This window comes from Larus michahellis, chromosome 8 (genome assembly GCF_964199755.1).
Source record: "Larus michahellis chromosome 8, bLarMic1.1, whole genome shotgun sequence".
In the NCBI taxonomy this organism is placed as follows: Eukaryota; Metazoa; Chordata; class Aves; order Charadriiformes; family Laridae; genus Larus; species Larus michahellis.
The window spans coordinates 5362112-5388535 of NC_133903.1; the positions used below are offsets into that span (position 1 = coordinate 5362112).

At 48.8% G+C, this 26424-nt stretch overlaps 2 protein-coding genes and 1 long non-coding RNA gene across 6 annotated transcripts; 2 read left to right on the forward strand and 1 right to left on the reverse strand.

The window, feature by feature from the left end:
- Positions 1 to 436: 436 nt before the first annotated feature.
- Positions 437 to 14076, reverse strand: COPS3 (COP9 signalosome subunit 3). Of its 4 annotated transcripts, XM_074599394.1 has the most exons (13): positions 13866 to 14009; positions 12674 to 12747; positions 11102 to 11231; positions 9277 to 9389; positions 9122 to 9171; positions 8159 to 8251; positions 7262 to 7441; positions 5864 to 6004; positions 4548 to 4721; positions 3592 to 3678; positions 3135 to 3248; positions 2438 to 2518; positions 437 to 2179 (listed from the first exon to the last, which is right to left on the reverse strand). In XM_074599394.1, the coding sequence occupies exons 3-13, from the start codon at positions 11224 to 11226 to the stop codon at positions 2126 to 2128; spliced, it is 1212 nt and encodes a 403-aa protein (XP_074455495.1). In that variant the 5' UTR covers positions 11227 to 11231; positions 12674 to 12747; positions 13866 to 14009; the 3' UTR covers positions 437 to 2125. The 4 variants fall into 4 exon arrangements, with proteins under 4 accessions (XP_074455495.1, XP_074455494.1, XP_074455496.1 ...); XM_074599393.1 differs by lacking the exon at positions 12674 to 12747 and having other exon boundaries at positions 13866 to 14076; XM_074599395.1 differs by lacking the exons at positions 4548 to 4721; positions 12674 to 12747 and having other exon boundaries at positions 13866 to 14023.
- LOC141748045 (uncharacterized) lies at positions 14069 to 14596 on the forward strand. Its single transcript, XR_012588885.1, has 2 exons — positions 14069 to 14208; positions 14389 to 14596. It is a non-coding gene; the product is annotated as an uncharacterized LOC141748045 (long non-coding RNA).
- A 903-nt stretch (positions 14597 to 15499) lies between these two features.
- Positions 15500 to 23959, forward strand: NT5M (5',3'-nucleotidase, mitochondrial). Its single transcript, XM_074599398.1, has 5 exons — positions 15500 to 16129; positions 19300 to 19400; positions 19869 to 19929; positions 20347 to 20461; positions 20659 to 23959. Exons 1-5 carry the CDS (start codon positions 15866 to 15868, stop codon positions 20814 to 20816), a joined length of 699 nt encoding a protein of 232 aa, XP_074455499.1. The 5' UTR covers positions 15500 to 15865; the 3' UTR covers positions 20817 to 23959.
- Positions 23960 to 26424: the final 2465 nt, after the last annotated feature.

A 26424-nucleotide genomic window follows, 5' to 3' on the forward strand; every position in this document is an offset into this window, starting at 1 on the left:
GTATTAGTTTGTTGCCAATTCCACAGGCAGAAAGCCATCCTGCAGCTCTCAGCAGGTAAATCCACGCTCACTAAGAGGAACTAGGTGGTAGAAAAGCTCAGCCACTGCGAAGTGGAGGTTTATGGTTCTTCTCCAACTTCATGAAAGCATCCTGTATACATTCTCCCCCCCCGCAAGTAAGCCCTTGGCAACGAGCGGCAAGCCATCCACATTTTTGGCTCAGTGGCAGGCCGGGGTTAGTCGTTTGCAGTCCTTTCTATGACTGCCGCGCACTGCTGTAAACACTTCGACAACTCAGCCTTGTGCTTGAGCCCACCGCATTACTAATATACTAATTTAACACTCCCACAGTACCAGAGGAGAAAATTGCATAAGCATGTTCAGCATTGAAATCACTGCAGGATTAACTTGGAGAAAAAAAAAAAAAAAAACAAACTTTAAAAATCATAAATATCTTTAATTGCAAGACCGGTAAGGCAAGTTATGAAAAAAAAAAACCCCAAGATTTTGCTTTAAGATCAGGTGTAAAAGTTGCCTTCGAATATGGAAGTCTCTATGATAGGAAGCACAAGTACTTAATGGTGAGCTACTACCACTATGGACCTATGCTCTGCTCAATACTAAACTGCTATTTTATACGTTTAAAAACGTCATTCACCACACCTAGAGAACAACCTGGGGGCATTTCCCTTCGACTAGAAAGCACACCACTGCCACAGAGGCTCTGCTAGAATTAAGACACCAGCTTTAAATGAAAACCCCAAGAGTTCCGTGTCAGTACTGGAAGCACAAACGGAGTATTTTCAACTACGGGTGACCTGGATACACAGAAGCTTCCCAGGGCAAGAGCCAGAAACGCTCAGCTCCCGCTTGGGCTCCTGAACAAAAGCCGGCAGGTTAGCAGCAGCAAGCAGCTCCCGGGCAGGCGTTTAAGCAGGAAGCACCAGATGCCGAGCTTCTTGCATTCTGACTTGGTGACAGGTTTTATTTATGCCTGATAGTAGGAGATTTGCACCGACACAAAAGTGTTTCAAAGGTGTTTTAACAGTGAGAATCTTCAGATACATGAGAGCTACAGAAAATTAAAAACCCTATTGATTTAAGGGGTGAAGCACTTAAAGAAGCCAACAACAAAGTTTTTTATGTTTAAAATAGTGAATTAAAAACCAGGAGGCATTCCAGCACATTATCTCCAAATAAAATCCTGCATTTTGAGAGCTGTATAGAATTCTATGTTCCATGTCAAATTATCTTCTCTGGAAACAAAGATCTATAGCATGGCCTTCACTTATTTCCACAACAGAAAAGTATTCGCCTGTTGAATCGCTTTTGTATAGGAACAAAAATTTAAATTTCTTTTGGTGTGAACAACTTCATATCTAGAATCCTCTAGAACACCAAGATCTTTCAAATATCCTTTTGTTTAGGTCTAATAAGTTTGATCTAAGAGCAAATGTTATTAGGAGATATTTTGTACCAGAAATTTAAAATCATAAATAGCTGTCACGTATGGATTTCTGCTTTTCAGCAAAACTACCTTAAAATGCTCATTAAAATGCTCGTCCTTTTGGGAAGAACACGGTTCTTATTTCATTTAATAGACAGCAGCCAGCTACACCGGGCATATGCAAATTATAATGTAGATAATTTACTTAAACTCCCCCCCCTCCCCCCACCATACATATGATAAATCTGCACTTTGAGCCAACTTTAAATACAGAATAATGAACCAGTAATTATCTTGTAAGTGAACCAACACTAGTTGTATTCTTCCCTGAATAACTTTTTTTTTCAGAAGAGAAAAAAAGGACTGCTACAGAAACACAGCAACATTCAAACCCTTTAAAACAAAAGGTAGATTATTTAATGCATTAACGATGTTAATCTGAAGATAAATAAATCCACAACAGACTTTTAAGTTTCTTTTGAGATTTCCTTTTTCTTTGCAGAGAGTATTTCTGATATTGTACAGTACTGAGAGGGTGTTCTTTTATTTTCTTAAGTCCAGGTGAAAAGCAAAGCTCAGTTCCCTCTGCTCTCTTCGTGGAACTCCTCAATGCCCTATTCCAGGCGTGATTCTTTCATAAGCTTTTACTTGAAAGCGGAGTGGTGAGCAACATGAATTTCAGGAATAACTGGATGGTTTGGTCCCTGAGTCATCTTCTTGAGAGCCCATACTCTGGAAGGGAGAGAGGTATTTGTTTTCAAAAACAGGTCTGAAGGTTTACCTTTGAGACACACAGTTCTTTGAAGTCAACAGGCAGGAAAATAAAGTGTATATGAAACAACATGCACTTCCTTTTTGTTTTAAGCCATGATGTTTATGTGCATAATAATAATAAGTAATTATTAACACTGTAAATACTTACATTCAGTGCAACACATCCTCACTGCACTGAATCGCTTACATACTCTTACAAGACACTAAATCAATTACCTTCTGCACAAACTGAGGGTTCACAGTGATCTCTTGATCCATGGCTTTCAGTCGTTCATCAAGCTCTATACATTTCAGCATCTTAAAAACATATACTAAGTTGATTACTTTGTCCAGCTTGTACATGATCTTCAAGATATTTCACAGCTGTGCTACGCAGAACCAGTAACTTCTGCCGTCACAAAAGCTCCACGTCAAAACGTTCTCATCCCTCATCTCCCAAAGAAAAGTGTCAGACCCCTTTTTTATCCCCTTACTTTGATCCATATTTCCCTAACAATCCTTTTTAAGGCCACTGATACAGTCCCATGTGGGTCAACCACCTCAACCTACAGGCAGGTTATCAAGAGCCAGTGGAAGGAATCCTTGAAGTCTAAAACTCCAAACCCAATCTTTCCAATCCATTCAATTAAAGGAAATTCCCATCTCCAACATTAAGCAGGCGGTCTACCGAAACATCTCAAGCTGTACAGAAGATACAACAGGGAATGGATTGACAGTAACAGACTATCAATCTAAAACCTTTAAATACTGGTACTGTGAAATAATTGAATAATGATTTATAGTCCTCAATCTCTACGTGCAAGTTAAGTTGCTGGCTTCTCTGACTACACTGGCTTCTCCCGGCAGCGCTCTGATTACAGACTAAGGTTCTTCAGTAGGAATTCCAAAAGCAGTTAATATCTTAAAGATTTACCTCCTGATCAATGTTATGAAGCATAGCTGGATTGTTGTATTTTTCAGGATTATCATGGAAACAGACCATACCATCTTTCTGATTAATACTTGCAAAGATTTCACCGTCTTCTATCTGAAATGAGAGAGGGTTTAATGTAAGGTATCATTAGGAACAGAATTTCAGGTAACTACAACGTGCGGATTCCTTGTGGAATCATCTTTAACTTGTTTGCTTTTTACTTCCTAACAGCTTCCCAAAGACAAATGATGCATGCCTTATCTTAGGCAGAGATTATCTCTTAAGATTTTTTGGGGAACGGTCTAAACACCACAGCAGACTGACGGTATTTCCTTCACCCTGAAAAAGAACCATTCTTCAGCCATTCAGAACTTGCGCTGCCCATACAAAAGCTTAAAGAGTCTCAAACGGGACCAGTTTCTAAATTAGGACAGTTTAGCCAAGTCACAAGTCTTACCATGTGGAGGACGTATTTTTCTGCTTCTTGGGGCCCTGACAACTGCACTCGACTTGCCATGTCTTGTAATGACAATGTTAAAAATGTCTGAAATTTAGAAAGTATTAAACAGTTAAAACTAGATGCTAAGAACTTCCCCTATCAATCCTTCACGTCCTATGCAATCTTATTTTGAAGTCTGATGGGAAGAAACAAGCGGATCACACACTTATTACTTATAAAAGCACCATGAGAGCGGAGTCAGTTTTTGCCCCAAAGACACCAATTTGTTGCACTGTTCACGTATGCAGAACAAACTAATGGAGTCATTACTCCATTTCTGCAACTCCATTTTATCCCAGAAACAGTCCTGACCATGCCCAACCTCTTCCCTCACCTTTCTACAAGAATAAGGTGACAGTCCGTCCCTTGAATTTCCTTCGGGATGCATTACTTCTGAGTTTGGTTCTACTGCAACAAACACCATTTGAATTTGCAAAAAAAGACCTTTCCTCTGATCACCTTTAAGGATTAGTCTGATCGCTCAGCTGAAGGAGCACATCACTCCACCGCTGCTGTTTTTCCTTTTACTTCTGAAATCTGTCCCACTCACTCACTCTTCTCTAATGAAGTGACCCGTAAAGTTCAGGTTTCCTATTTTCTGAATAGAGATGAAGGTCATTTGGTAGCAGCGCTCACAACTTTTCCGATTATGTATGAAAATCTCATGGGCAAACCCCTCTGACAGACAGACATATTGAACCGCCTTTTAAATAATTCATAAGTAGTCAACTGAATTGGTTTTCTATATAGAGCATTTTAGTCTCATTTGTTTCAGACACAAATCTCAGTTTTAGTCATTTCTCCGTGACATTACTACATTATCATTTTGCTCTGAATTGAGTACATTTCAGAGATATGCTCTTTGAGAAAAACTAATCACAATTTCTCAACAAAACAAAAGCCCTACATCTTACCTTGGTTAGCCTCTGAATATTCTTTTTGTAGAGAGATGACAAGCATTGCTTAACCAGCCCCATATTGTTATCCCTTGTGAATGTTTCACTGTGTTTGTTCACCAGATTTCGAAGCTCCGAGGGTTTATTGGTTGAATAAACTTGCGCTAATTCATGGTAAGCATTGCTAAGGGGCTGCAATTAGAAAAGCAGAGAACCCTTCTTAAAGAACATGGTGTTCAACCAGCCTCACAAAATCTACTCACTACTTCAACATTAGAAGCCACGTGGGCATAAAGGAAATTTAAGTAGCTCAAGCATCTCTCATAAAAATTATGCAACGCCTGTACATGGCTTTACAGCAATGATAGATCCTCATACACTCGATATGTATTACTCAATGTAAGATTTAGTAAACATAATTCAATGACATCTGTATGACAGTTGTAGTTACGGGAGAACTAGAAAAAGTCCATTAGCTGACCAGCATACGAAGTAAGCAGCATATTGACTAGTCACTACCATCCATTCTATTTGTTCTGCCTTCTAAGACATGTCATCCTAGTCCATGATGAATCACTGCACGGACAATAGAGAATCAGAAGGTGAATCAGAGAGTTCACCTAAATGACTTTAAAATGGCATCTGCTTGAGTTTGCTTATTAGAATCTGAAGTTAGAAAAAGATTTTTGGAACTCTTTAAAATTTGGTCACAAATCAGCACTCAGTATTAAATAAGGACTCGCTAACTTTCGAAAGTGCGTTATTTTCCTAGGATCAGAACTCTCTCACTAGCAGTTTTGTCTTCCATCTTACAATTCCTAATCAAAATGCTTATGGACTCCAAACTTGCAGCATTTTCAGAAGCTTTTATTCTTTATAAAGATGGAGTTGGAATAAACTATTTAGCATTTTATACTTCAACTAGATGAAGTTATGGGTTGAATGTTTTTACAAGGACACTGCATATTGAAAGCCAAGTGAAACCTGAGTCTTGTTTGAGTTCTAACATAAAATCCTATCAAGAGGTATGCAGTATCAGTGAAGAGAATATTGGTAAGTACTATTCAACCCTACAGTTTTTGCAAACTTAAGTTTAAAAACCTGTATTGCACAATATGAACAATACAATTTGTTTGTAACAGACATAGAAGTTGCCAGACAATCGTTAGCTATTGTACACTAGAAAGGCAGCAAGAGGTTGTACTCTGGCACATTGTGCATTATTTCCCATGATCTGCAATGTCAAACAGTACTATCAAATGAGGGTAGGAAAAAAAATCATTTATAAATTCAGATTTGTTGATCTATTATTTAACTGTATTCGCAAGACTTACCTTAATGAATCTACCAACTATCTGGGAAGTGTATTTTGGTAGCTGCTGAACTTTGCCAAGTAGTATCAAAGAAACTAGAATATACTTTTTATATGATTCCAACATAATATGACTGACTGCCATGGCTGGAGTAGTTATTGCCTAAGCAAGAAAGAGAGAAATGGAACAGAAATTTAGTATACTTACTGGCAGGTCCTTGTAGCTACTGCATTAACAAAAATGTCAGTTTAAAGCTGCATGCAGAAAGGATACAATGACACATGAAATCCACCTTTGAGCGTTAAAGCTTAACTAACTTCTGCCAAAATTAATTATCAAAAAATGTCCTAAACCAGTAAATTCTATACAAGCTACTCAAGACATATCATGTTACAGTGATGCCTACCTTAAAATAACCCTGTTAAGGTCAAATCAAAACTTCTTTCCTTGGTATATATCTGAAGTTGTACTAGAAAGCACCTCTAGCTACTTGTTACCAGGAATGATTATACAGTTCCTGTAGAACCTGGATTTACACAGATCCTTAAAAGAGGTTTTATAAAGCTATGACATCATCAGATCTTATATTTAAGTATGTTGAAAGTGGTCTGCAGAATAGGGGAAAGGAATTTTAGTTTACTATGATACTGCTAGCTATTCAAGAGCTCACCTTTATTTACAGAAAAGAAAAAGGCTGCACCAGTTTATTTCGCACATTTGACAGCATTTCCCCCCATACACACATGAAAAACTTTCCCAATTTTGCGATGTTCTCTTCTTTCAGAGAGAAAGTAAAAGCAGCAAATATTGTAGTAGCCTTGAAGAAGTGTTAACTCCCATCACAAAATTAGCAAAGGTCTTAGCAAAACCACTAAATTATTTTTTTCTTTAAGAATACACAATTCTGAATGTCGGCCTGTGACCTGCTTCTATGCAAGCGGTAATAAGCAGGCATTTGAAAAATATTTATAGGGAGATAAATTTAACATCACCCTTTGAGTTGCATAGTTTTGTGGTGCAATAGTTACTTGGCTGTCAGAGACCTTCTTAAAGGAAAACACCTCTAAAGACGGCTTGCTTGTTACTTCACTTTATACACTAAAGAGTACCATTCAGGCTGTACCTTTCATAAAAGAGCTAATAATGAACGCTAACCCAAATCAGTTTTTATGCATTACTATGACGAACACACGTGCTAAAGCAAAACCTCTGTGAATAATGAACAGCAGTATAGATCTATTAGTAGAATTACACTCCTAAGGTTAAATGAAAATAATTGGAGACTGCTTGTACTTCACTGCTTTTGTTGCTATCCTTGGTGGCAATTCAGAGGTGATACATTCTCTCAGTGCTATTACACATGATCGTTTTGCCTTCCAACTGATCAGACTTTAGACTTACCGTTTTATTTAAAGTTACCTGTTCATAAAAGTAGAGTGCTCTTTCAAAGTTCTTTAGCCCAGTGTATATCATCCCACCATAGTAGTAGTAACATAAAAAGTGCTTCGCATCATATGCCCCATTCTCTTTACAAATATCCATCATGTCCACATCTAGATACGGGAGGGCAGGTTTAAAGCATTTTGCTAACAAACAGAGCTACAAGAAAATAAATCAAGTTTTCACAAATTAGCCATTTCCATTCAAATTTCCACGAGGAAGACAGTTGAAACTAAATTCATCTTAGTGCTATTTAATAGATCTCACTCCTCCAAGAGTGAAAAAACAGTGCACGTCAGCAGTGCTGTAACACAGATTATTCGTTGCATCACGATACTTGGAAAACCCTTATCACTGATTGTGAGCTGTTATAATTATCCATATCCTAAAGAAATCAGACTCTGACAAAGCTGCCTGAAACTCCATGCCTTCCAGACTACCGTGCTGGCAGCACTAAATATTGCTCTAAACATTCCTGTCCAGCCCTAAATCCCAGGAGCCAAGAACAAGACAGAAGTACAAATCCAGGCCAAAGACACCGAGACAAACATGCCTTTTGTCAAACTTGAGCAAACAGTATCTGGATATTACACTTATACTGACTAAGAGAAGCTGTTTGTGACTTTCAGCCCAGAGAGAAGGGATGTCAAAGGACTTTCGGAAGTCATCAACAAAACCAAAGTCTGAGGACATGCACGGAACATTTAACATCAATAGAAGGGGATTTTGTGTCAGTATATCATATTATTTATTACTGGAAAAAAAAACAGGTAAAAGCCATTTTTACATTGCAATATGTGAGCATGCATTTCCTCAAAGGGTTATAGGTATTTTATAAGCTTTTATTCTCAAAAAAAGCCCTTATGCTCCCCTTACCTGGCAGAGATCTGCGTGTATTGAGGTCAGCTGGTTTGTGTTCATCTGCATCTTGTCTATGGCTTGTCTGAGAATGCTAATTCCTCGCAGGGGCTGTCAGAAATTACATCTCTTTCAGATAATTTCTCATAGATGGCAGCACATTGGATCTTATGTTGACACTTACAAATGAAAAATAACACTAATTGACAGGTTCCATTAAGTAATAGTTAACTTGAGGTTCCCTTTTTGTAGGATACTGCAGCCTCTTAGAAAATAAAATTAACCTTGGCTATACAACTTCTCCTGATAAACTAAATAAAGTCATCAATTCTGTTCCACAAAGCCAACCTCATCTGGAATGTGGTAATTTGTATTGATAAGAAAACCTTTCTTGATTCCATGACACCATCTAAACTCCCACCAAAAAACAAAGGCATGGCTCTGGCTTTACTCCACTTAGACCAGCCTTGATTCCCTACTTCTATTTCAGGCTAGATTTCACTAAAATGGCCTGACAAAGTAAGTATCTTAGCAACAAAGACCTCGGTCAAATATTTCTTAATCAAGTTTCCTTTACGTTTGAAGGCATTTAATTAAGAACATTATATAACATTGGTGAGAATAACACTGAAACTAGTACCACTGACTCCTCAGTGCTAGTAATTTTTGCAGCTCTCCTACTCATGCACACATTATCTGAAGAACATTCTTGGTAGTACAGATTTCCTAGTTTGTGTGCGAGAGCACATTTTTAGGTGACTCTCCCCCCAAAAATTTATCTTTCTTATGTTTTCCTTAAAGAAGTCTTAAAATCTTGATTTAGGTTCATTACCTCTCTGTAAACTTAACAAGTAAGGAGCTGCACAAAAATATTTAACCTGAAATTAGTGGCAAATCTTTATGAAGTAAGAGACTGGTAATGTCCCCTGTAAGAGCTTGGATATAGTAGGTATCTATCTGTACTAGATCATACTTGCTCACCTGTTTTCTCTCCACAAGGGCATTTGTTAACTGGTGGCACAGGCCAGCAACTAAATACAGTAAAAAAAACAAACAAAAACAGTGAAAAAAGAAAAAAAATCAATAAAACCAAACAATCCGAAAACACATTAAGTCTGAATGTAAGCTTAACTTACAAGTGTCTGTTGCATATCTAATGTGTTCCCCATTACAAGTGCTGATAAAAAGCTGCACCTGTGAGAATAACGTTTCGAAGTCAGGGATGCTGGGCATAGAAAACTTCACAAACCTAAAGTAAAAACAACAACATCAAAAAAAGGTTTAACATGTAACATTTGGATATTAATAAAAAAGCTTCATCTTCATCACTAAGTCTCTGCAGATACATGTACATGCTTGCAAACAAATCCAAAGTGTTTATGACAGATGGCACGTGATTTCCCCAAGAGCTGCACAACATTTGAAAATATGCTTTCTGTGCACATCCCCATTCTCAATCTAGTGCAAACTAAAATTTAGAACAAACTATCGCAAACAAAGATCATTTTATCGGGTACAATAGTTAAAATATAATAGAAACACCGGATAACAATGATGAATTGTAATACACAGCCACACAACTTCTTTGGACACTTGCAGCCATCTGCTACTTGAACGTGCTCAAGATTTCTCAAGTATTAAATTATGAGATGTGTATCTCTTGTTTGGAGCACTTTCTCTTCCAGTTTCTCTCCATTGCTGGTGGTTCCTTAGCACCCTACAGGCGGTAGCCTTGAACATTGCTGCTTCTGTAAGATGAGCTATGATTATGCTCATCTGAGGGCAGTGAAAACTCTAGCTATGCATCCTACAAACGTCACAAAAACATATAGAAAACCCCCTCTGTTTAATGCTGTTGGAAGGTACCCAACCCTGCCCATACTTCAGTTGGTACACACTGTAATATGCAGTTCAAACCTACCTAGATCATGAACCTTCCTCACAAGGCTTATGACTGCTCAGGTTACATGCTGCCATCCCTTCCCTGTCTCTCCAGAGAGTTTAATTCTACCTGTGCAGGAGTTTGCCATGCCACAGTTTCATCCGGGAGAACTTTCCTATATGTTCCACTGATACCATCTCTTCAAATAATACATTTTACACGTTATTTCCTATAAACAGTTATCTTCCTTCCTCCACCTGTTTTAGTGACTGTTTTCATGTACCCCATGATACAGTGATTCTACTAATGCAGTAGCAATGCCCTGCTATTTGTAAATTCCATAATGCGTTTTTATGAGACGCTAGTGAATAGTAACATTTAAGTGCATTACGTCTGTATTAATTTTGTTTCATTCAGAGTAGTAGAACAAGTACTAGAATTCTGATCTTTCCTTTAAAAGAGAACGATAAGATAATAGTGGAACTTGTAGATGCTTCACTTACAGTTAGGTACAGCTAGAAACAATAGTTTGAGCTTCAGGGCCAAATATCCTCACTTTACCTCACCATCACCAAGGTGCTTCAAGTATTATCTTAAACTACAGACAGCAGCAAGAGCGTCGGTGCTGTCTAGAGACAAGTACCCAAGAACTATGATAAGAAGCCATGCTTCACTGGGAAAGAAAGTGTTGCTGCATGCTTACAGTCCAGTGCACTAATGCCCTGCCAATCAAATTTTAAAAGTTAGGTTTATACCTTTTTGCTGAACACGTATGGAAAAATACTTATAAAGACATAAACAAGAGAAACAGATATAGCCTTAAGGAAAACAAACTCCCAATATTACCATTTGACAGTAATGGCATTTACCAGCTCCAGAGGTTTTTCTCTTTTGAAAATACAAATTTGCCTCGGTGTTTTTATTAATAAAATGTGCATAACAGAAGGAAACTAAGCACCATTCTAAGAAATGCTGACTGAAAACATTTATGGCCAAAAGAAAAACATTTGGTTGACAATTTAGCATGTTCCTGAAGTTTTAATACTAAAGATACTTAATTAAAAGAAAGCAACACTTACAAGACAGCAAGAACGCCTAATGAGTGTTCCTGCACATCCAGGGCACCAAGCACTGTATCCAGATGGGAAAGATTTTTTGCTAGCAGTTCTCCGCTTTTATTGATCAGTTCACAAAGCTGGGTCATTTGCCCTGAAATACAAAACATCATTGTCAAACTCTATTTAGAGAACACTCACGCGTTCCCATACTTCATTACCTTGCATCCCTATATAACCTGAGGAAAAAGTAGTCTCACCCAAAGAACTTACTTTCCTTTAATACCATAGGCACTAGTTTTCAAGAAGTTAGGTACCCACCATATGTTTTTTATAAGGTGACAGCTAAGCTTCTGGCCTGTGGGATTGCAAAGGAGACCCTCAGAACACAAACACAACGTGAAAAGCAGCATCAGCTCACCTCATTAGAGAGAGGGCTTTAGGGTCTCGTATCAACGCCAAGCTCCGTCTAAGCCAAGTCTATAAGACTTTGGCCAGTGTACTGTGATGTAACATTTTGCCTCATGTGGATAAATTTACCTACATTTGTGCCTTCTGGGTGTTATAAGGGAAAAAAACAAAACACAACCAAAAGAGCAGCAAAAATAGTTTCCTCCGCTTTCTAAAAAATCCCAATACCAGAGCATGTTCCTTGCTGCTTCTCAAGTGCCCTATTCACTTTTCAGGTCTGCTCATAAGCATTTTTTTTGAAGTAGACATTAAAATGACAACTAAGTACCTACAACAAAAGGGTTTAAAAAAACCTGTTCTTAAATTTACTTGGTACAATCAAAAATACAATGCTATTCTATTTGTTGTGAGCTATGAACACAGCATGAAAGGCAACCATTTTGAAATAGGAAGGTATGGTAAGCACAAAAAAACCTTACAAAGAAAGCAGACCATGAACTGCTTTCATTATCATGAACTCCTTTCAAACTCTTCCTCCCCTCCACAATTACTTGAATTAAAACTACGCTTTTCTGAAGCAGAGTATTGTTTCAGTGTCCAATCCTTGCAGATTAGAGAGAAAAAACAAAGGTTCTCTCACCCTTACAAAAATCTTCATAAAATGAGGAATAGTGCCTCCATTCATAGAGATTTACAGTATCCTCAACTCTCAGGCCTTTTCCTTTGAAAAAGAAAACCTGGGAAGCCCTAGCAATGAAACATTAGCTTTGAAGTAACACAGGGATCAAAAGTTCTGAATGGGGGACCAGAGCCCAAGAACTCCAGAAACCTGCCCCCAAAACTGTTCTCTCCATTCAGAATTAAAACTCCAGGCACAAGCATGGAAAGGAATAAGGCTTGTAAAGCGCTCTGTGGTTTGGTAACAGTATTCAAGCATTGCAAAACCTTAGTTATGGTGTTCTCCCTAGTACAGAAATCCACCCATTCTACAGCTATCATCTAGCATTCTCTAGAAAACAAAGCAAAAAAAAACCAAAACAACCCTCTACCTGCAAACACACACTGAACAACTTACAGCGTAAGTAGAAATACCCACACCAGGCCCAACTAAATGTCCATTTATGTCACCTCCCATGCAGCCAAATGCTGATAAACAGAAACCAACACCACCGCAAGCACATGTACCTCTCCTGTGTGCTCACATGACCTCCAGCAGCCTTGACAGACATTCTCTGTGAGAAAGTTCATCTGGCTTGTCCCTAATGGGAGAACTTCCATAAAGTCAACCAATTTCCCCTTGAACCTTTTGCATCCACAAAACTTTGAAATAAAAACTTCTCCAGCTAAACTACAGGCTCGCAAAGAATCATCTTTCATCTGTTTGTACCCACACCTTGCAGGTATAATTTGTCTCTTGTATCTGATATCCCCAGTAAAAATATTCTGTATTTAATAAGTTAAAGCAAAGTAAGAGAAGTTGGAGCTCCACCTAAAAGTAACTGCCAGAGATAACGCCTGGGGCCATAGAGGAAAGCATCAATTTCTGATCAGTTCCAGGGAGCGTACATCCCATGCAGAGAAACACTCAGAACACATTTTAGGGAGCATCAACACAGGCGGAGAACGTTCAAGAACTAGGAAACGCTGTGCCCGCACACAGGAAAATTAGGAGTTTGGCCATGAAACTAAGGAATGCTAACTATGGTTATTAAAACGCTTTTTGAACACTTGATTATGGCAACTCTGATGTACAGTCTCAGGCCTCCTATCACATGCTTCCGTGGTAAGTCAGGACTCTTCTGTCCATGCTCTACTTTGTCCCCAGGAGCTAATACTTCCGAAAAGTATTTTAAAACACATGCTGCAACTTGCATACTCATCAGTTAGGCGACAGTCTGGGCCAGGTGCTCCCAGCTAAGGTCCCTGCGATGCCCGCTGCTCTCCGCTGATTCCCAAAGCTCAGATTTTGACACGGCCGCCAGTGCCGGCTTCACTCCCCTCAGCTGGGGCCTCCAGCTACCTCAAAGCTACCAACTACCACCACCGTGCCGCTGCCCCGAAGCGGGGAGCGCTGTGAAGGGCACGGCCGGCCCTTGACGCCCTGTCAAACCATCGTCGGCGAAACCCTGCCGAGATCCCTCCACAGGCCGCCTCTGCGTGCGGCGAAGGAGCCCTAAATTACAGCCCGGCAAGGGCCCCGCCAGCCCGGACCCGCGCCTGAGGGAAGAGCCGTGAGAGGGGGCGCAGGCCCCAGCCCGCCCTCCACAGCCGCGCGGGGCCTGGCGGGCTCCGCCGGCCGCCGCCCCCCTCCTCCTCCTCCTCTTCCTCGGGCCCCGCTGGCTCCCCGCCACACGCGGCTCCCCCTCATCACGGTCACCTTGAGCCGAGAGCTGCCGGACGCTGTTGACGAACTGCTCCAGGGCCGACGCCATCTTGGCGGCTGGCGGCGCGGCCGGGAGCGGCGGGGGAAAGCGGGAAGGGAGCCACCGCTACGGGCCGCCGCCGCCGCCAGCCAATCAGCGGCGAGGAAGGGGAGGGGGGTGCCGCGCGACGCCCGCCGGCCGTGCGTCACTTCCGCCACCCCCGCCAGCTCTCGCGAGAGCTGCCGTCGCTATGGCAACCGCCGCCATCCCTCCGCCCGCCCGCCCGGAAGGGCCCGCCCCGTGTCAAGCACAAGGGAGGCCCTTTGGGCGCGAGAAGCCGTGACTCAGCAGGGCTGGGTGAGTGTGTGTGTGTTTGGTGACGTCATGATGCCGTCACACACCCCCCCCACACACATACACACGGCCTCATGTCGCGGTATGAGGGGCCCTCAGCGGGTTGATCCCCTCAGGAATTTAATTCTTTATTGAGGTTTAATTCGGTTGGTATTAATGGAATTGCATTTTCCACCCGTACAGGAGCTGAGGCGGCGCAGTAACGCGGCCCTTGCGCTGCGGCGGGCAGGGAACCGGTCAGTCCCTCAGTACACCCTGGAGGAGGAGGAAATTCCCGCCTTCCTGTCACTCCTGTATGTATTCCCTCACTGCGGAGTCAGAAATGCCAAGTGATGCCTAAATCCCGTTCCTTGCAATAAACAAGATGCCTCCGGTGCGAGCGAAAGCGGAACACAGACTTGAAACTTCATACGTTTTCCCTCCTCACCTCACTTTTATGTTTACCCTCGCGGCCTGGCTGCCAGTCCCGCTCCTTTCGTCATTCACGCTGTGACCTTCCCCATATCACCTGATCTCCACAGCTCATTTGCCCTTCCTGTGAAACAAGGACGAGATATTCTGCTGGAAAATATTCTGGAATTGAAAGATGAAATGTTTTGGAACCGCTAGAGCCGTATTATTGCCGTTGACCAAAATCCTTTCTTTCCCGGCTCAGCCTTTGCCTAATCCTGTTAGTCACACTCGGCGTCCTCCCCCTTCTTTAGCAGCTCTAATCCCCGCTGTGTTTTTTGACCAGTGATCTTTGGTCCCGTTTCAGAATATACAGAACATCGTGGCGTGCTGTTTCTATGTCAGTGCTTCTTTGGGGTCTAGCTATCATCTTTTGAGGGTTCCCGTCACCCACTGGGGACTGAGCTATGTCACACTGAGTGAGATCCTGGGCGGACTATGCCCCCTCCCAACGAATGGGTAGAAATGGGTGTATTTTATGTCAAGACTTAGCTGCAAAAATCACGTTACGGCTGTCCCCAAACCACGCACGTGTGCCCCCAAAGATGTACCCACCACCCGCCCCAGGCAGGGGGTTAGAGGGTCCACAGCAGGCGAGGGGAGACGGAGCGTGGGGTCCCCCCGACGCTGAGAGATCGGGAAACTGAGGCAGGGGCTCGGAGACCCCCCTCCCGCCGCCCCCGCCGAGCCCCCGCTCCGGGGCAGGGGAGGCAGCGGGGCCGGGGGAGGCTGAAGGCGGGCGGGCGGCGCGCTGGAGCCGCGCCGTCGCAGGGCGTTTGTGCCGCTTTAAGGCGGTGCCGCCGCTCCGGGCTCGGTCAGGCACCGGGAAGAGGAACTGGGCTTTGCACTGCCGGGTCGGGGCGAACGCACCGCCGTGCCCCGGGCGGTCCCGGCACCCCGCTCCGCCGCCGCCGGCTCCGCGCTCGCTGCAAGGGAGGGATGGGGCGGGGAGGGGGAGGAGGCGCTGGGGGCGAGGACGGGCCTTTGCATCCCCCCCCCGAAACCCCTCTGCTCCCCATTGCATCCCCCTTGCATCCCCCCCGCTCCTTCCTCCTGCAGCTTGCCAGGGCCGCCTGCTTGCAGGGTGCGTGCTTGAAATAAAGCCCCCTCCCTCCTTCCCTCACCCTGCCCGGAGATCCGCCCCCCCCCCCCCCCCCATCCCCTGCCCCGAAAACCCCCCTTCCACCGCCCCGAAAACCCCCCTTCCACCATGATTTTGCTGAGCAGCTTCTTGCACCTTCGGCCTCGGCGCTGCGGCCCCTTGGCAGGGCTGGGCAGGGGAGCCGGCCCCACAGCGGGGTCCCGCAGGGCTCTGCGGGTGCTGGTGGACATGGACGGGGTGCTGGCCGACTTCGAGGGAGGCTTCCTCAAGAAGTTCAGGGCCAGGTACCCCGACAAGCCCTACATTGCCCTGGAGGACCGGAGGGGCTTCTGGGTGTCGGAGCAATACGGGCGCCTGGGACCTGAGCTGAGTGTGAGTCTATGCATCCCCCGGCTCTGCGCGCGACTCTTGTTCGCTCTGCGCCGTGCAGTTGGAGCTCCGGCCCCGGGGGAGACCCACTGGCCCCCCAGCTTGTGGGCGCAGCGCTGGGGAGGGCTGCGGGTGCTGGCCGGAGCTCCCACCGAAAACGCAGGTACAGGAGGGCTTCCAGCGGTGCCTTTTTTCCCTGAAATCTAGCATTCTTCATGCACATCTGTCGCCTTTTCCCTGCATGCACGGATGGAGATAGATGCAAGGAAAGGAGATCTTTCAGTACATCTGTTTTAAAATACCCCAAATCGCACTGCTGGGTTTTTCTAGCTCGGATTTGGCCAAGCTGTGTGGATTGATGTTGCTCTAGATGGATTATTTAGTTCCTCAACAGCAGTTGTGAGGGGTGGGACGCAGCAGAGAAGTTGAGAGCAAACCATGCAATTGATGCTTCATGTGAGGGCTTACTTAAAACAACCCTAAGCCCTCCCATGCCTGAAAATTATTGTATTCAGTTAAGTAATTAAAGCCTAAAAGCAGAAGCGCTCTTTGTGCTGTACGTTATCATTCAGCAAAGGGCTGAGCACTGCAGAAAGTCGGTTTCTGCCTCCACAAGTTTCCCATCTCAATGGGGTGTCTGCGGTCTCATCTGCAGATTGCAGTTGCTCTAGTTGAAAGGTGTTACAGCAAATAACTTGGTTTTAGTGGTATGATGGCTGCAAGGAAAGGAGCATGCATAAGGTCTGGGGCTCTCCCACTGGCAAAGTCCTGAACCGCTTGATGAGCTGAAGGAATAACGTGTCCTCTCTAGCTGGGATTGATGAAATGGAAATTGAGGACGTCATTCATGCAGTAAGGCAGATGCTAAAAGTTTGGCAGGATAATGCATGATAACTCTTTTTTTTTTCCTGATCTTAACTACTTTGGATGTGTTAAATGAAGTGAGTTCATCTTGCGTCTGCCGTGATCACGTAAAACCACCACGAGCTTGGGCTGGACAAGTAGCAAAACTTCCACAGACCGACCTCAGGCCAGCCCCGATTTCACCCGTGGTTTCAGAGATGGGATAAAGAGAGCAGGAGCCACTCTGTGGCTACAGACACATGGGCTGTTCCAACCCCCCTTCATCAGAGAGCACCGTCGACCTGCTGTAGGAGACCAGAAAATAGGAGCCAAAGAGTCCAAAGAGCTGAAGGTCCCAGCTCCGAAAGGGAGAACACCACCTCAGCAAAACGCTGAGCACGCTGAGCACGCAGACCTGGCAGGTTGGGGAGCCCTGGATGGTCAGGGAAATTGCTCATGGGGAGAGCTAAGAAGTAAATCGAGAGTCTGTCCTGCCTGGCAGGTGGCGGGATTCCCAGCCTGGGGGATTTTTCCATCTGCCGGGCAGCGTGCTGGCTGCGGTGCCACAGGGAGTTGTTCTGGCTCTGGGAGCCAAGCGGGTCCTTTCTTCAAGATGAGCTTAGTTCTTCCCCCATCGAGCTTGATTGCAAAATGCTTTTTGACATAAGTGGAAGCAGAATGGCTACGGAAGTCCTTGCTGTAAGAAAACACTTCAGCGCGGTTTGAAGTGCTTTGCTGCATCGGGCCGCGTTTCTCAGATGTCTCTTGTGCAACTGGAGTCAGTGTCTTAAAAATAAAACATCATTGCTCACCGGTCCAAAGCAGAGCAACTGCAGTTTGAGTGTTTGCCTGAATGTTTTAGGGTAGCTGTTCTTGTCATGGTACCAGGAGATATTTCTGCTGGCTCTTTTGCACCGAATCAGCATGTTTCATTTTGAACATATATGAAGAAGGCTTCTTTTTCCTCTTCTCTGAGGCGCCAATGTTTGCTGCTGCTCAGGCAAAAGGGAAGAGTGCAACAGTTGATCTGAGCAGGCTTTCCTTTTAAGTTGGGTGTCTGGTCTTCTCATGTTATCTGGGATTTTTTGAGAAATACAGGGTTTGGTTCTGGCATGGCGGGTTAAATGCTCAGTGCCCAAATATGCAATGGGTTCATGCATTCACCTTCCTGAGAGCTGGCAAGGTGCGCAGCTGGCGCGTCCAACCAGCCGGTTTGTTGCTATGAGCTGTAAGAACCAGCGTGTGAGCATCACTGAGGCTGCTCTCCCCTATCCCCATGCTCTGCCGGCTCCTCCCTACTGTGCAATACAGGGAAGCCAGGATGGGCTTAAAATTCCTTTTGTCCCTATTCCCCTTCCTCAAATACAGAAATAGAGGCGCTCAAAATCAAGATCAATCCGTTCGGGCAAGGCTCCCTTCAAAACTTCTCCCAGCCACAGCTGCACAGCCGCCTTGCAATGCCGGGACACGGCTGCTTCCTCTGCCCGCAGCCGCGTTGCAGCACTCTCAGGCTCCCCTCCTCGAGGATCCCGTGTCTGTGCAAAATAATCGCTTTGCTGGCAAGACGTTACCTGCCTGAGGGAGTGCAGGGGATGCTGTTCCTTAGAGCTGTGCGGGATCCATCGCAGGCAGCCCCTGGACTCTGCCCTCATCCCAAGGTTTTGCTCCCTGTGGTCTCTCTCAGCGCTGCTCTCCCAGAGTGCCATACCAGTGCTTCCCGGCTCCTGACCTGGATGTTAAGTGTTTCAAACCCTTCCCTGGAGATGCTCTGTTTGCCTGGTAGACCTCGCCCAGGCATCCCTGAGGAAGAGCATCTGCATTCATGCTGGCATGTAGTTCATCCTATAATACACTTTCTCCTATGAGAGCAGCCCGGCTGCTATTTTAAGTGGTCTGATTGAGACAAATAGGCCAGACAGCATCTGCGGCTGAACAGCGTCACGTTACAGCAGGGCTACCAGGCCACCGCAGCCACATCCACATGGAAATGCCCCTCTGGATGCAGACAGGGAGTTTGGTTTTGTTATGGACAGTCTCTTGTGTTTTGCCTTGATGGAACGTGCTGCTCCCTCTGTGTCTGGGGCTGCACGGGCAAAACCAAGCCTGCTCCAGAGATCTCCGATCTAAATTCTATGGACCGGTGCAGGTTGGCAGGCGAGGAACAGAGACACCCAGAGAGACAAGGCAAGTTAGCAGGAGGGGACTGCAGCCAGGGCTCCCACCTTTCACTGTCCCCGTCCTCTGTCCTAGCAAAGGGTGGGGAAGATGCACACACAAGGGTAAGAGTCACAAGAAGCCCTGTGCAGTAACCGCTCTCTTTCCCCTCACAGGAGAAAGCCATTAGCATCTGGGAATCCAAGAACTTCTTCATCGAGCTGGAGCCGCTCCCTGGGGCTGTGGAAGCTGTGAAGCAAATGGCAAATTTGGCAGAGTGAGTAGGAACCTGCCCGCGGTGTTGGGGAATGGACAGGGGAGCGGCAGTGGCTTTGCAGGCTCATCCTGCTCTCGGCAGAAGCGCTGAACGCAACATCACTGTTTAAAATGCCTACCGGCCTGCCGGGCATGGGAGGAAAGAGAGGGCTTTGATTCCTGGAGCAGTTGCCAAGAAAATCAGCCACGTGCAGCCCCTTCCCTTCAGCTCTCTGCTCCCAGCAAGGGTAGCGAAAAGGGGAACATGCTTGTGCTGCGGGTGTGGGATCCTGTGAGATGGGGGATTAATGTCTTAAATCATCCCGGTTTGATCTGTGTGTGGTGGGGGATCTGCTTTGGGCACCTGCCTGCTCAGGCACCGCGCAGGGTCTCGCAGAGGCAGCCAGGTACATCTCAAGAGGGAGCAGGGTCTGATCAACGTGTTTGGCCATGGATTGACACTCTGCCCCCATTTCTCTCCTCCTGCCAGCACCGACGTGTTCATCTGCACAAGCCCGATCAAGAAGTACCGCTACTGCCCTTACGAGAAGGTGAGCAGGTCCGAATCCCAGCTCCTCCTCCCGTACCACGCTGCTTGGCGAAAGCCAGCTGACCCTTGCGTGCCTCCGGCTGTAGAACAGCAGCAATATTTCCCGGCTCCATCAGTTTTGTTCCTAAGCATCTCCGCAGAGCGGCAGCTCCGCTGTCAGCCGAGCTCTGCCATTTGCATGCACTGAAGCGCTTGGTTTTAATATTTCATTGTGATGTCAAAAGCTGCTTGGCTTTAAAAGAACTTGCGCTCCGGCAGCATCCGAATCCTTCTCACTAATGAACTTTTTAAGTGAGATGTCCTCCCTGCGTGGAGGCCAGGGCTCATGCCGGGCTGTGCCGCCGCTCTGCCGAGCAGCCCATGCCCCGGCCGTCAGCCTGCCCCTGCCCGCGCTCACCACTCACCCCTCGCCTTCCAGTACGCCTGGGTGGAGAAGCACTTCGGCCCTGAGTTTCTTGAGCAGATCGTTTTGACGCGAGATAAGACGGTGGTTTCTGCTGACCTGCTTATAGATGACAGACCTGATATAACAGGTAAGGCAGGCGCGGGGCGGCAGGCGTGACCAGAGACAGGGGTGGCATCGGGGGGTGATGGGTGCTGGTCCCCGACCAGTTGATTAGGCTCTCGTTAGGGGGTTGTGTCTGCAGGCTCCTCATGTTGGAGTAAGGTCAACCTCTGCGTCTTCGTGGAGCAGTTGTCCGGAGAGCTGACCTTTCTTCTTGCTTTGCAGGGGCTGAGCTGAACCCCAGCTGGGAGCACGTGCTCTTCACGGCCTGCCACAACAAGCACCTGCAGCTGAAGCCCCCCAGCCGCAGGCTGCAGTCCTGGACCGATGACTGGAAGGCCATTCTGGACAGCAAACGCTTCCCGCCCGGCCGGGCCACCTAAACCCTGGCCTTCTGTGGCCACCTGGGGCTGTGGCCACCCACTCGTGTCCCTGCGGAGTCCTGCTGAAGGCTGAAACCACAGATGGACAGACAGACGGACGCTGTTCCTACTGCAGAGAGGAAGAGGAGGAGGATCTGAAGCGCCACAGCCACTTGGACCCAGGGAGCGGACTCCAGCCCAGCTGTGCCACAAGGCACCAGCAGCAGGATTGACCCCGTGGGCCTGGCAGCCCAGCTGGGGGCCATTTCCTGCCAGCTCTGGGGGTCTCTGTGCTGCATCTGCACCCCCACGACGGCATTTCTGACAGACGTGGCCACCCTCAGGGTGTCCCTGCCCTTATCTGGTGCAGCGCCTGGCACATGCCAGCTCTCCATCCTCCTCTCTGTCTTGCAGTCGGGGATCGTGTGGGTGGTTCGTTGCATCCTTGCAGGGCTTCATGCCAAGGGGCTGCCTTGGGGGACGTTTCCCTCCCGGCCGGCACCCGGGTCCAGGGAGAGGGGCAGCTGGAAGGGCAGGGGGAGCTGTGCTGTTCCTTGCGGCCAATACAGTGGGATGGCTCCATGCTTCCCTGCAGGAAGAGTCCCTGCAGTGGGATAGGGGGACAGCACCACACCTCCCGTGGATGTGGCCGTGGGGAGGGAGCCCTGAGGCACCGTCACACCTGAGATGTAGCTGTCCTCCAGCTGGCGGGATGGATCCCTGCTCGCCCTTGTCCCTGAGGAGCTGCCACAGCTTTAGAGCTGGGGCTTTAGAGCTGATTTGGGATGAAGAGAGGAGCTCTCCCCGCACCCACTCGTTGCCTGTGGGCTGCTCTCCAGGGGCATTGCTGGGGCAGCGAGCACACTGCAGCAGCGCCACCGTCAGCCCTTCCCACAAGCCGAGCAGCTCCTGCAGGAGCCGGTGATCGGATGGTGATCACCCTGCCAGCCGTTGATCGGACGGTAGCTCCACGGATTTGAAAGCCAGGGAGGTCTGCACATGCAGGCTGCACGATCAAAGCACCCATCTCTCTCCTCCTGGTAGTGTCTGACGTCAGCCTGCCAGCAAAGCTCTGGGTGTGCGTCCACCGGGCACCCTGCTTCCACGCGGAAGGTCCTGGGTGCTGCATCCCACTGGGGTCAGGCAGTGGGACGGTCGTTGCTGCAGAGCATCCTGAATTCTTTGGTGTGGAGCCACTCGGGAAGATGCCGCTGGGTGGAGAAGCGGGGCTGGTGGAGGAGCTACAACATCGCTGAGAAATGGGCAAAGCAGAGGCACCAGTGGCGTCTGAAGGGCAAGTTGAAGGTTGCCTTGCCGGAGGATTGTCATGGCCGCATCCGTGGATGCTGTTTGCAGTGCTCACGTACCACAAGGGAAGAAACTGGGGAGACATTGCTGTTGAAGGCTGGGGAGCCCATCAGAGGTGCCCGCGAGGCTGTATCGTGGGGTTAGTTTGTTCTACAGCAGCTGGCGGCTCCGCTTCTCTCCAAGCTCTGGACATCTGGGGACAGACCATGCTGCCGTCCCCGCTCACTTCATGCCAGCACCCCTGCAGCGAGGTGTTCGGCCACCTGGCCAGTGTGAAGGGGCTGTGGCATACACAGCTGTCCATGCCAGCTGCCACCAATGAATGACTGTGCTGAGGCTGCTGAGCTCTGCGAGTGGCCAGTGGCCATCACCGCTGGGAAGCTTGAACTGCAGGGACCTGGTTGTCACCGACAGCAGCACCAGAAAGCAGCAGCTGCAGCTTCTCCTCCGTCCAGCCCTGGAGAAGAGCCGTCTCAGCTGCTATGGTGGGGCTGCCCCAGGCAGAGCCCTGGGGACGCGCAGGATGCGTCAGGGCCGGCGTGCGTCTGCGTCACTGCTGACACCGGGGAGGCCCCGCTGCCCCCGCTCCTGCCTGTCCCCAAGCCATCCGGGATCCCACCGTGCCCTCCTGCTCTCCTGGCCCGGGGACTTGCTGGCTGCAGGAGTAAAATTCCCCACTGGGACACATAGCCCCACAGGCCGGGGCGGTAGCCAGGGCTTGGCTGGGGTTAGCCACCCCACGCTGCTTGCTCATGCCTTTGGCTTGCCTCACCTCTCTCCCATGGGCCCCCATCAGCAAAGAACTATGTGAGCGCAAAGCTACATAGCTGACAAATAACCTATTTCAGCAGCGACAGCCGGCCCCCCGCCAACCCTGGGACCTGGAGGGGCTAGTGAAGTCGGTGCTTCCGAGTCTGTGCCTTCCCCGGCTGCTGCAGGGCCAGGGACGAAGCCCACATTGTCTCGGGTCTTTCTAAAAGCTGCCCCGTCTCTTGGGACGGGGTGATTGCGTAAGGACAGCACGGTTTGGCTCATGGTGGTGGGAGAGTTACATACCACAAGGATCTTTTTTTTTTTTTTTTTTTTCTTCTTCTTCTTTTTCTTTCTGTTTAAACCACTGTGTGCTTCTCTGGGTGGGGGGTTTGGTTTGGAGCGGGTATTTGGGAGGGGTGTTTGCAATGTGCAGACACCTGACATACAGCCCCTGGCCGAGAGCTGCCTTGGCCACAGGGTTTGCAGGTGGGGAGCTGGGACAGCGGGTGACCACCGTGGGCAGCCACCATGGCTGCTGAGCATCACGTACCCCTCGGCCCCACAGCAGCCCTGCCGCCCACTTCATGCAGCCGGGATGGCCTCATGGCGTCTGAGCTGTTTTCTTTTCCCAGTGGCACCATTTAAGCATGAGTTGCCCAAGCTCTCCAGAGCCTTCTCGCTGCCCATCCTCGAGCCAGAACTGGAGCCGGCGTGTCACTATGGCAGCTGCCCAAACCAGCCATCTTCCCTCAAGCTCAGGGTGGACCCAAGGGAGGCGGCTCTCTGGGGGCCAGCGGGTCTTTCCCTTTTGGTGGGACTTGCGATGCAGTAGAGACCACGTCGCTTCACGCCAAACATACTTGAAAAGCAGAGCTGGAGTTTCTCATGCATGAGGCTCTGACTCGACGCACAGAAATCCCGAGGAGGTATCTGGCCTGTTTGCTCCTGCCGAGGTGGCTCTCCGTCGCCCGACAGATCGGCCCTTTCAACGTTCAAGCCCTTCTGTGGCCGGCTGCGATGCAGAGAGCTTTTATTTTTAAATGCACATCTATAAAACCGAGGCCGATGAGGAACGCTGCAATAAACCCTGGGTTTTATTGGCATCCAGCATCCTAGAAACGGAGTTTGGGGTTTGCGGTTTCCCGCCTGCGGCTCTGCGTGGGGATGGAGGGGGGGGGGGTGGTTCGCCTGTGGGCTTGGGCAAGTCCCCGTGTCCAACAGCAGTGCCACTACCCCAGAAGACAGAGTCCCTGTGGGCAGAAATAGTGGTGGGTTTAGGTAGCCGTCAGCTTCCTGAAGATCTTTTATAATAAATAAAGCCATGAAGTGCGTCTCCCCCGTTGGGCCACAGAGCAGAAGCAATAAAAGGGGCTGGAGCTGTCATGGGCTGGCTCTCCCCGGGATTTTGTACCTTGTCCGTCGCTGGGGGCTGATCCGCATCCATGCACGCTGGCTGCGAGGTGTCCACAGGCTTCCCCTGCCCATTCTGGGGCCATGCCATGGGTGACCCCTGTGTTTGACCGGCACTTGCAGGCTGTAAGCAATGCCGTAGTCCTGCCAGACGCGCGGGAGCGAAGGTGGGGAGGGAGAATTGCAGGACCATCCCGACAGGGCTGGGAAAATCCCCATTTCTGGGCTGCGGGGAGGGATGCTCCAGCCAGGCAGTGGAGAGGGCAGTTCTCCTTGCCCTGAGCACAGTAGCCGGGATCAGCACAGCACGGAGGAAACAAGCCCCGATGCTGGGGCAAAGCACAGGACTGGTTTGGTTTTTTCCCCCTGGTATTCAGTGCAGCACTGAGTCACTGCCACGCGCGGCTTTAGAGACAGCTTGATTTTTCTCTTCCAGCTCGGAGTGCTGCATTAGATGGTTGCAAGCACTCGGAGGTTAAATTAGCCTGTTCACTGGCGAGTCCAATCCTGCCACAGCCCCTGCTGCCTAGATGCTACAGCAAGGAAAAACATGGTCTGTGCCATAGCTCGTGCCCGAGATGTGCGTTTCTGGGCCTGAGCCGTGCGTCGTGCCCCAGCTGCCTCTCCCCACCACCCTCGCCCCACGCTGGAGGTCCCAGCTCCCCGGAGCAAGGCTGTCCTTTTCCCGGCACAGGGACAGAGGCAGCGGGTTTGACACCAGCCCTGTCCCAACCTGGGACTGCCATGGTGGCGGCAGGGACAGGGCCATGTGTTTCCCAGCAAAGGATGGAGCAAGGGCGAGGGGCCACATCCCCGCTAGCCCGGCAAGGGCTGGCAGAGCATCACAAACCACCGGCACGCAGCTGACCTGTGGGTCGGTGTGTGCGTTTGCTCCTCCACACTCTCCTGCGTGCCTTTTTTTTTACCTTGAAAAGCCTCAGGTTGCAAATATCGCGTATCTTCCAGGCGACAAGAACAGTTTCCAAGGCAAGCGGGAGGAGGGGGAAGGAGGTGGTGGTGGTGACCTGGCCCTGGCCCTGAGCGCAGGGGAGCACTCGGGGCCGGTCATGGTGGGAGCCTTCGCACCCTTCCTGTGGCCAGGGACTGCTGGGCGAAGGTGGCCCTGGCCAGAGCAGCACTGCCAGCTGTGGAGGAAAGGATGTCAAAAGCAAAGATGCCATCTCTAAGGTGTAAGCACTGCCCTCGGCTGGGGACTGAATTTTGGCATTGCCCAAACTCACCAGAAAAGCTCCAGGAGGTTTGGGTGCCCTCCCGGCAGCTGTTGCAGCCGCTGCATGAAACCCCTCAGCCGCTGGGAGCGGGATGGGGTGCGAGCACCCCACGCCCTTAGGGAATTCACCCCGAGAACAGCCTGCTTCATCCCGGTCCAAGCTTGCTGGACCCGGCAGGGTGGGAGCAAGCGATGCTCGCACCTGGATCCCTCAGAAGCTCTCGCCACGTGGGTGTTCGTTAGCTCTTTCTCACATTGGCCGATGCCCAAATAACTCCGAGCCAATGCAAAGCCCAGCAAAGGGGGAGGAGGAGGGCTGCAGGGGCTGGCCGGGGGCCAGCACTGACGCAAGGGCGGCGGGTGGTGTGGGACAAAGCCAGGGCAGGGGACGGCAGGAGGATGAGTCACCCAAAGACACAGGAGAGGGAGCGGATGCAGCGATGGCTCGGCCCACGGCGGCAGCCGGACGGGGCTTTGCTTCTGCGGGGTCACCCTGCCCAATTTTGGGAGAGAAGCAGGATGGTGCCCCCGGGGTCGTGCTCGGGGCCAGGGTGCAGAGCCCAGCGCTGCCCACCCAGCGTGGGCCGGGGAGCCGTGTCGATGCAGGAGAAATATCCACTAGAGGGGACTGTGCGATCGCGTGTGGGAGCGCGCAGCAGCCAGCCCGGCCGCAGAGCAGGATCCGGCTCCTCTGGCCGCAGGATCCAGCCCTCCATCCTCCCTCCATCCTCCCTCCATCCCTCAGCACTCCTGGTTATCCCAGCCCGGGCTCCCAATGCCCCCCGCATCCCTCCCGGTGGGCATGGCAGCCTGGGGGGCACAGCTTACCGGGGCCAAGCGGGGTGTTGGGGGGTACCGAGAGCGTGGTTGAAGCTGCAGGTGCTGGGCTGGCCCCCACAGCGAAGCCCCCACCCCGCCGCTCGCTCA

Excerpts from the sequence above, each read along its gene's own strand:
- COPS3 (XM_074599393.1), bottom strand. The coding sequence starts at position 13,920 with ATGGCGTCGGCCCTGGAGCAGTTCGTCAACAGCGTCCGGCAGCTCTCG. Across the intron at positions 9,172-9,276 it reads TAGATATGCAACAGACACTT|TTGCTGGCCTGTGCCACCAG; the intron begins GTAAGTTAAGCT and ends TACTGTATTTAG. Across the intron at positions 2,180-2,437 it reads ACCCTCAGTTTGTGCAGAAG|AGTATGGGCTCTCAAGAAGA; the intron begins GTAATTGATTTA and ends TCTCCCTTCCAG.
- NT5M (XM_074599398.1), top strand. The coding sequence starts at position 15,866 with ATGATTTTGCTGAGCAGCTTCTTGCACCTTCGGCCTCGGCGCTGCGGC. Across the intron at positions 19,401-19,868 it reads CAAATGGCAAATTTGGCAGA|CACCGACGTGTTCATCTGCA; the intron begins GTGAGTAGGAAC and ends TCCTCCTGCCAG. Across the intron at positions 19,930-20,346 it reads GCTACTGCCCTTACGAGAAG|TACGCCTGGGTGGAGAAGCA; the intron begins GTGAGCAGGTCC and ends CTCGCCTTCCAG.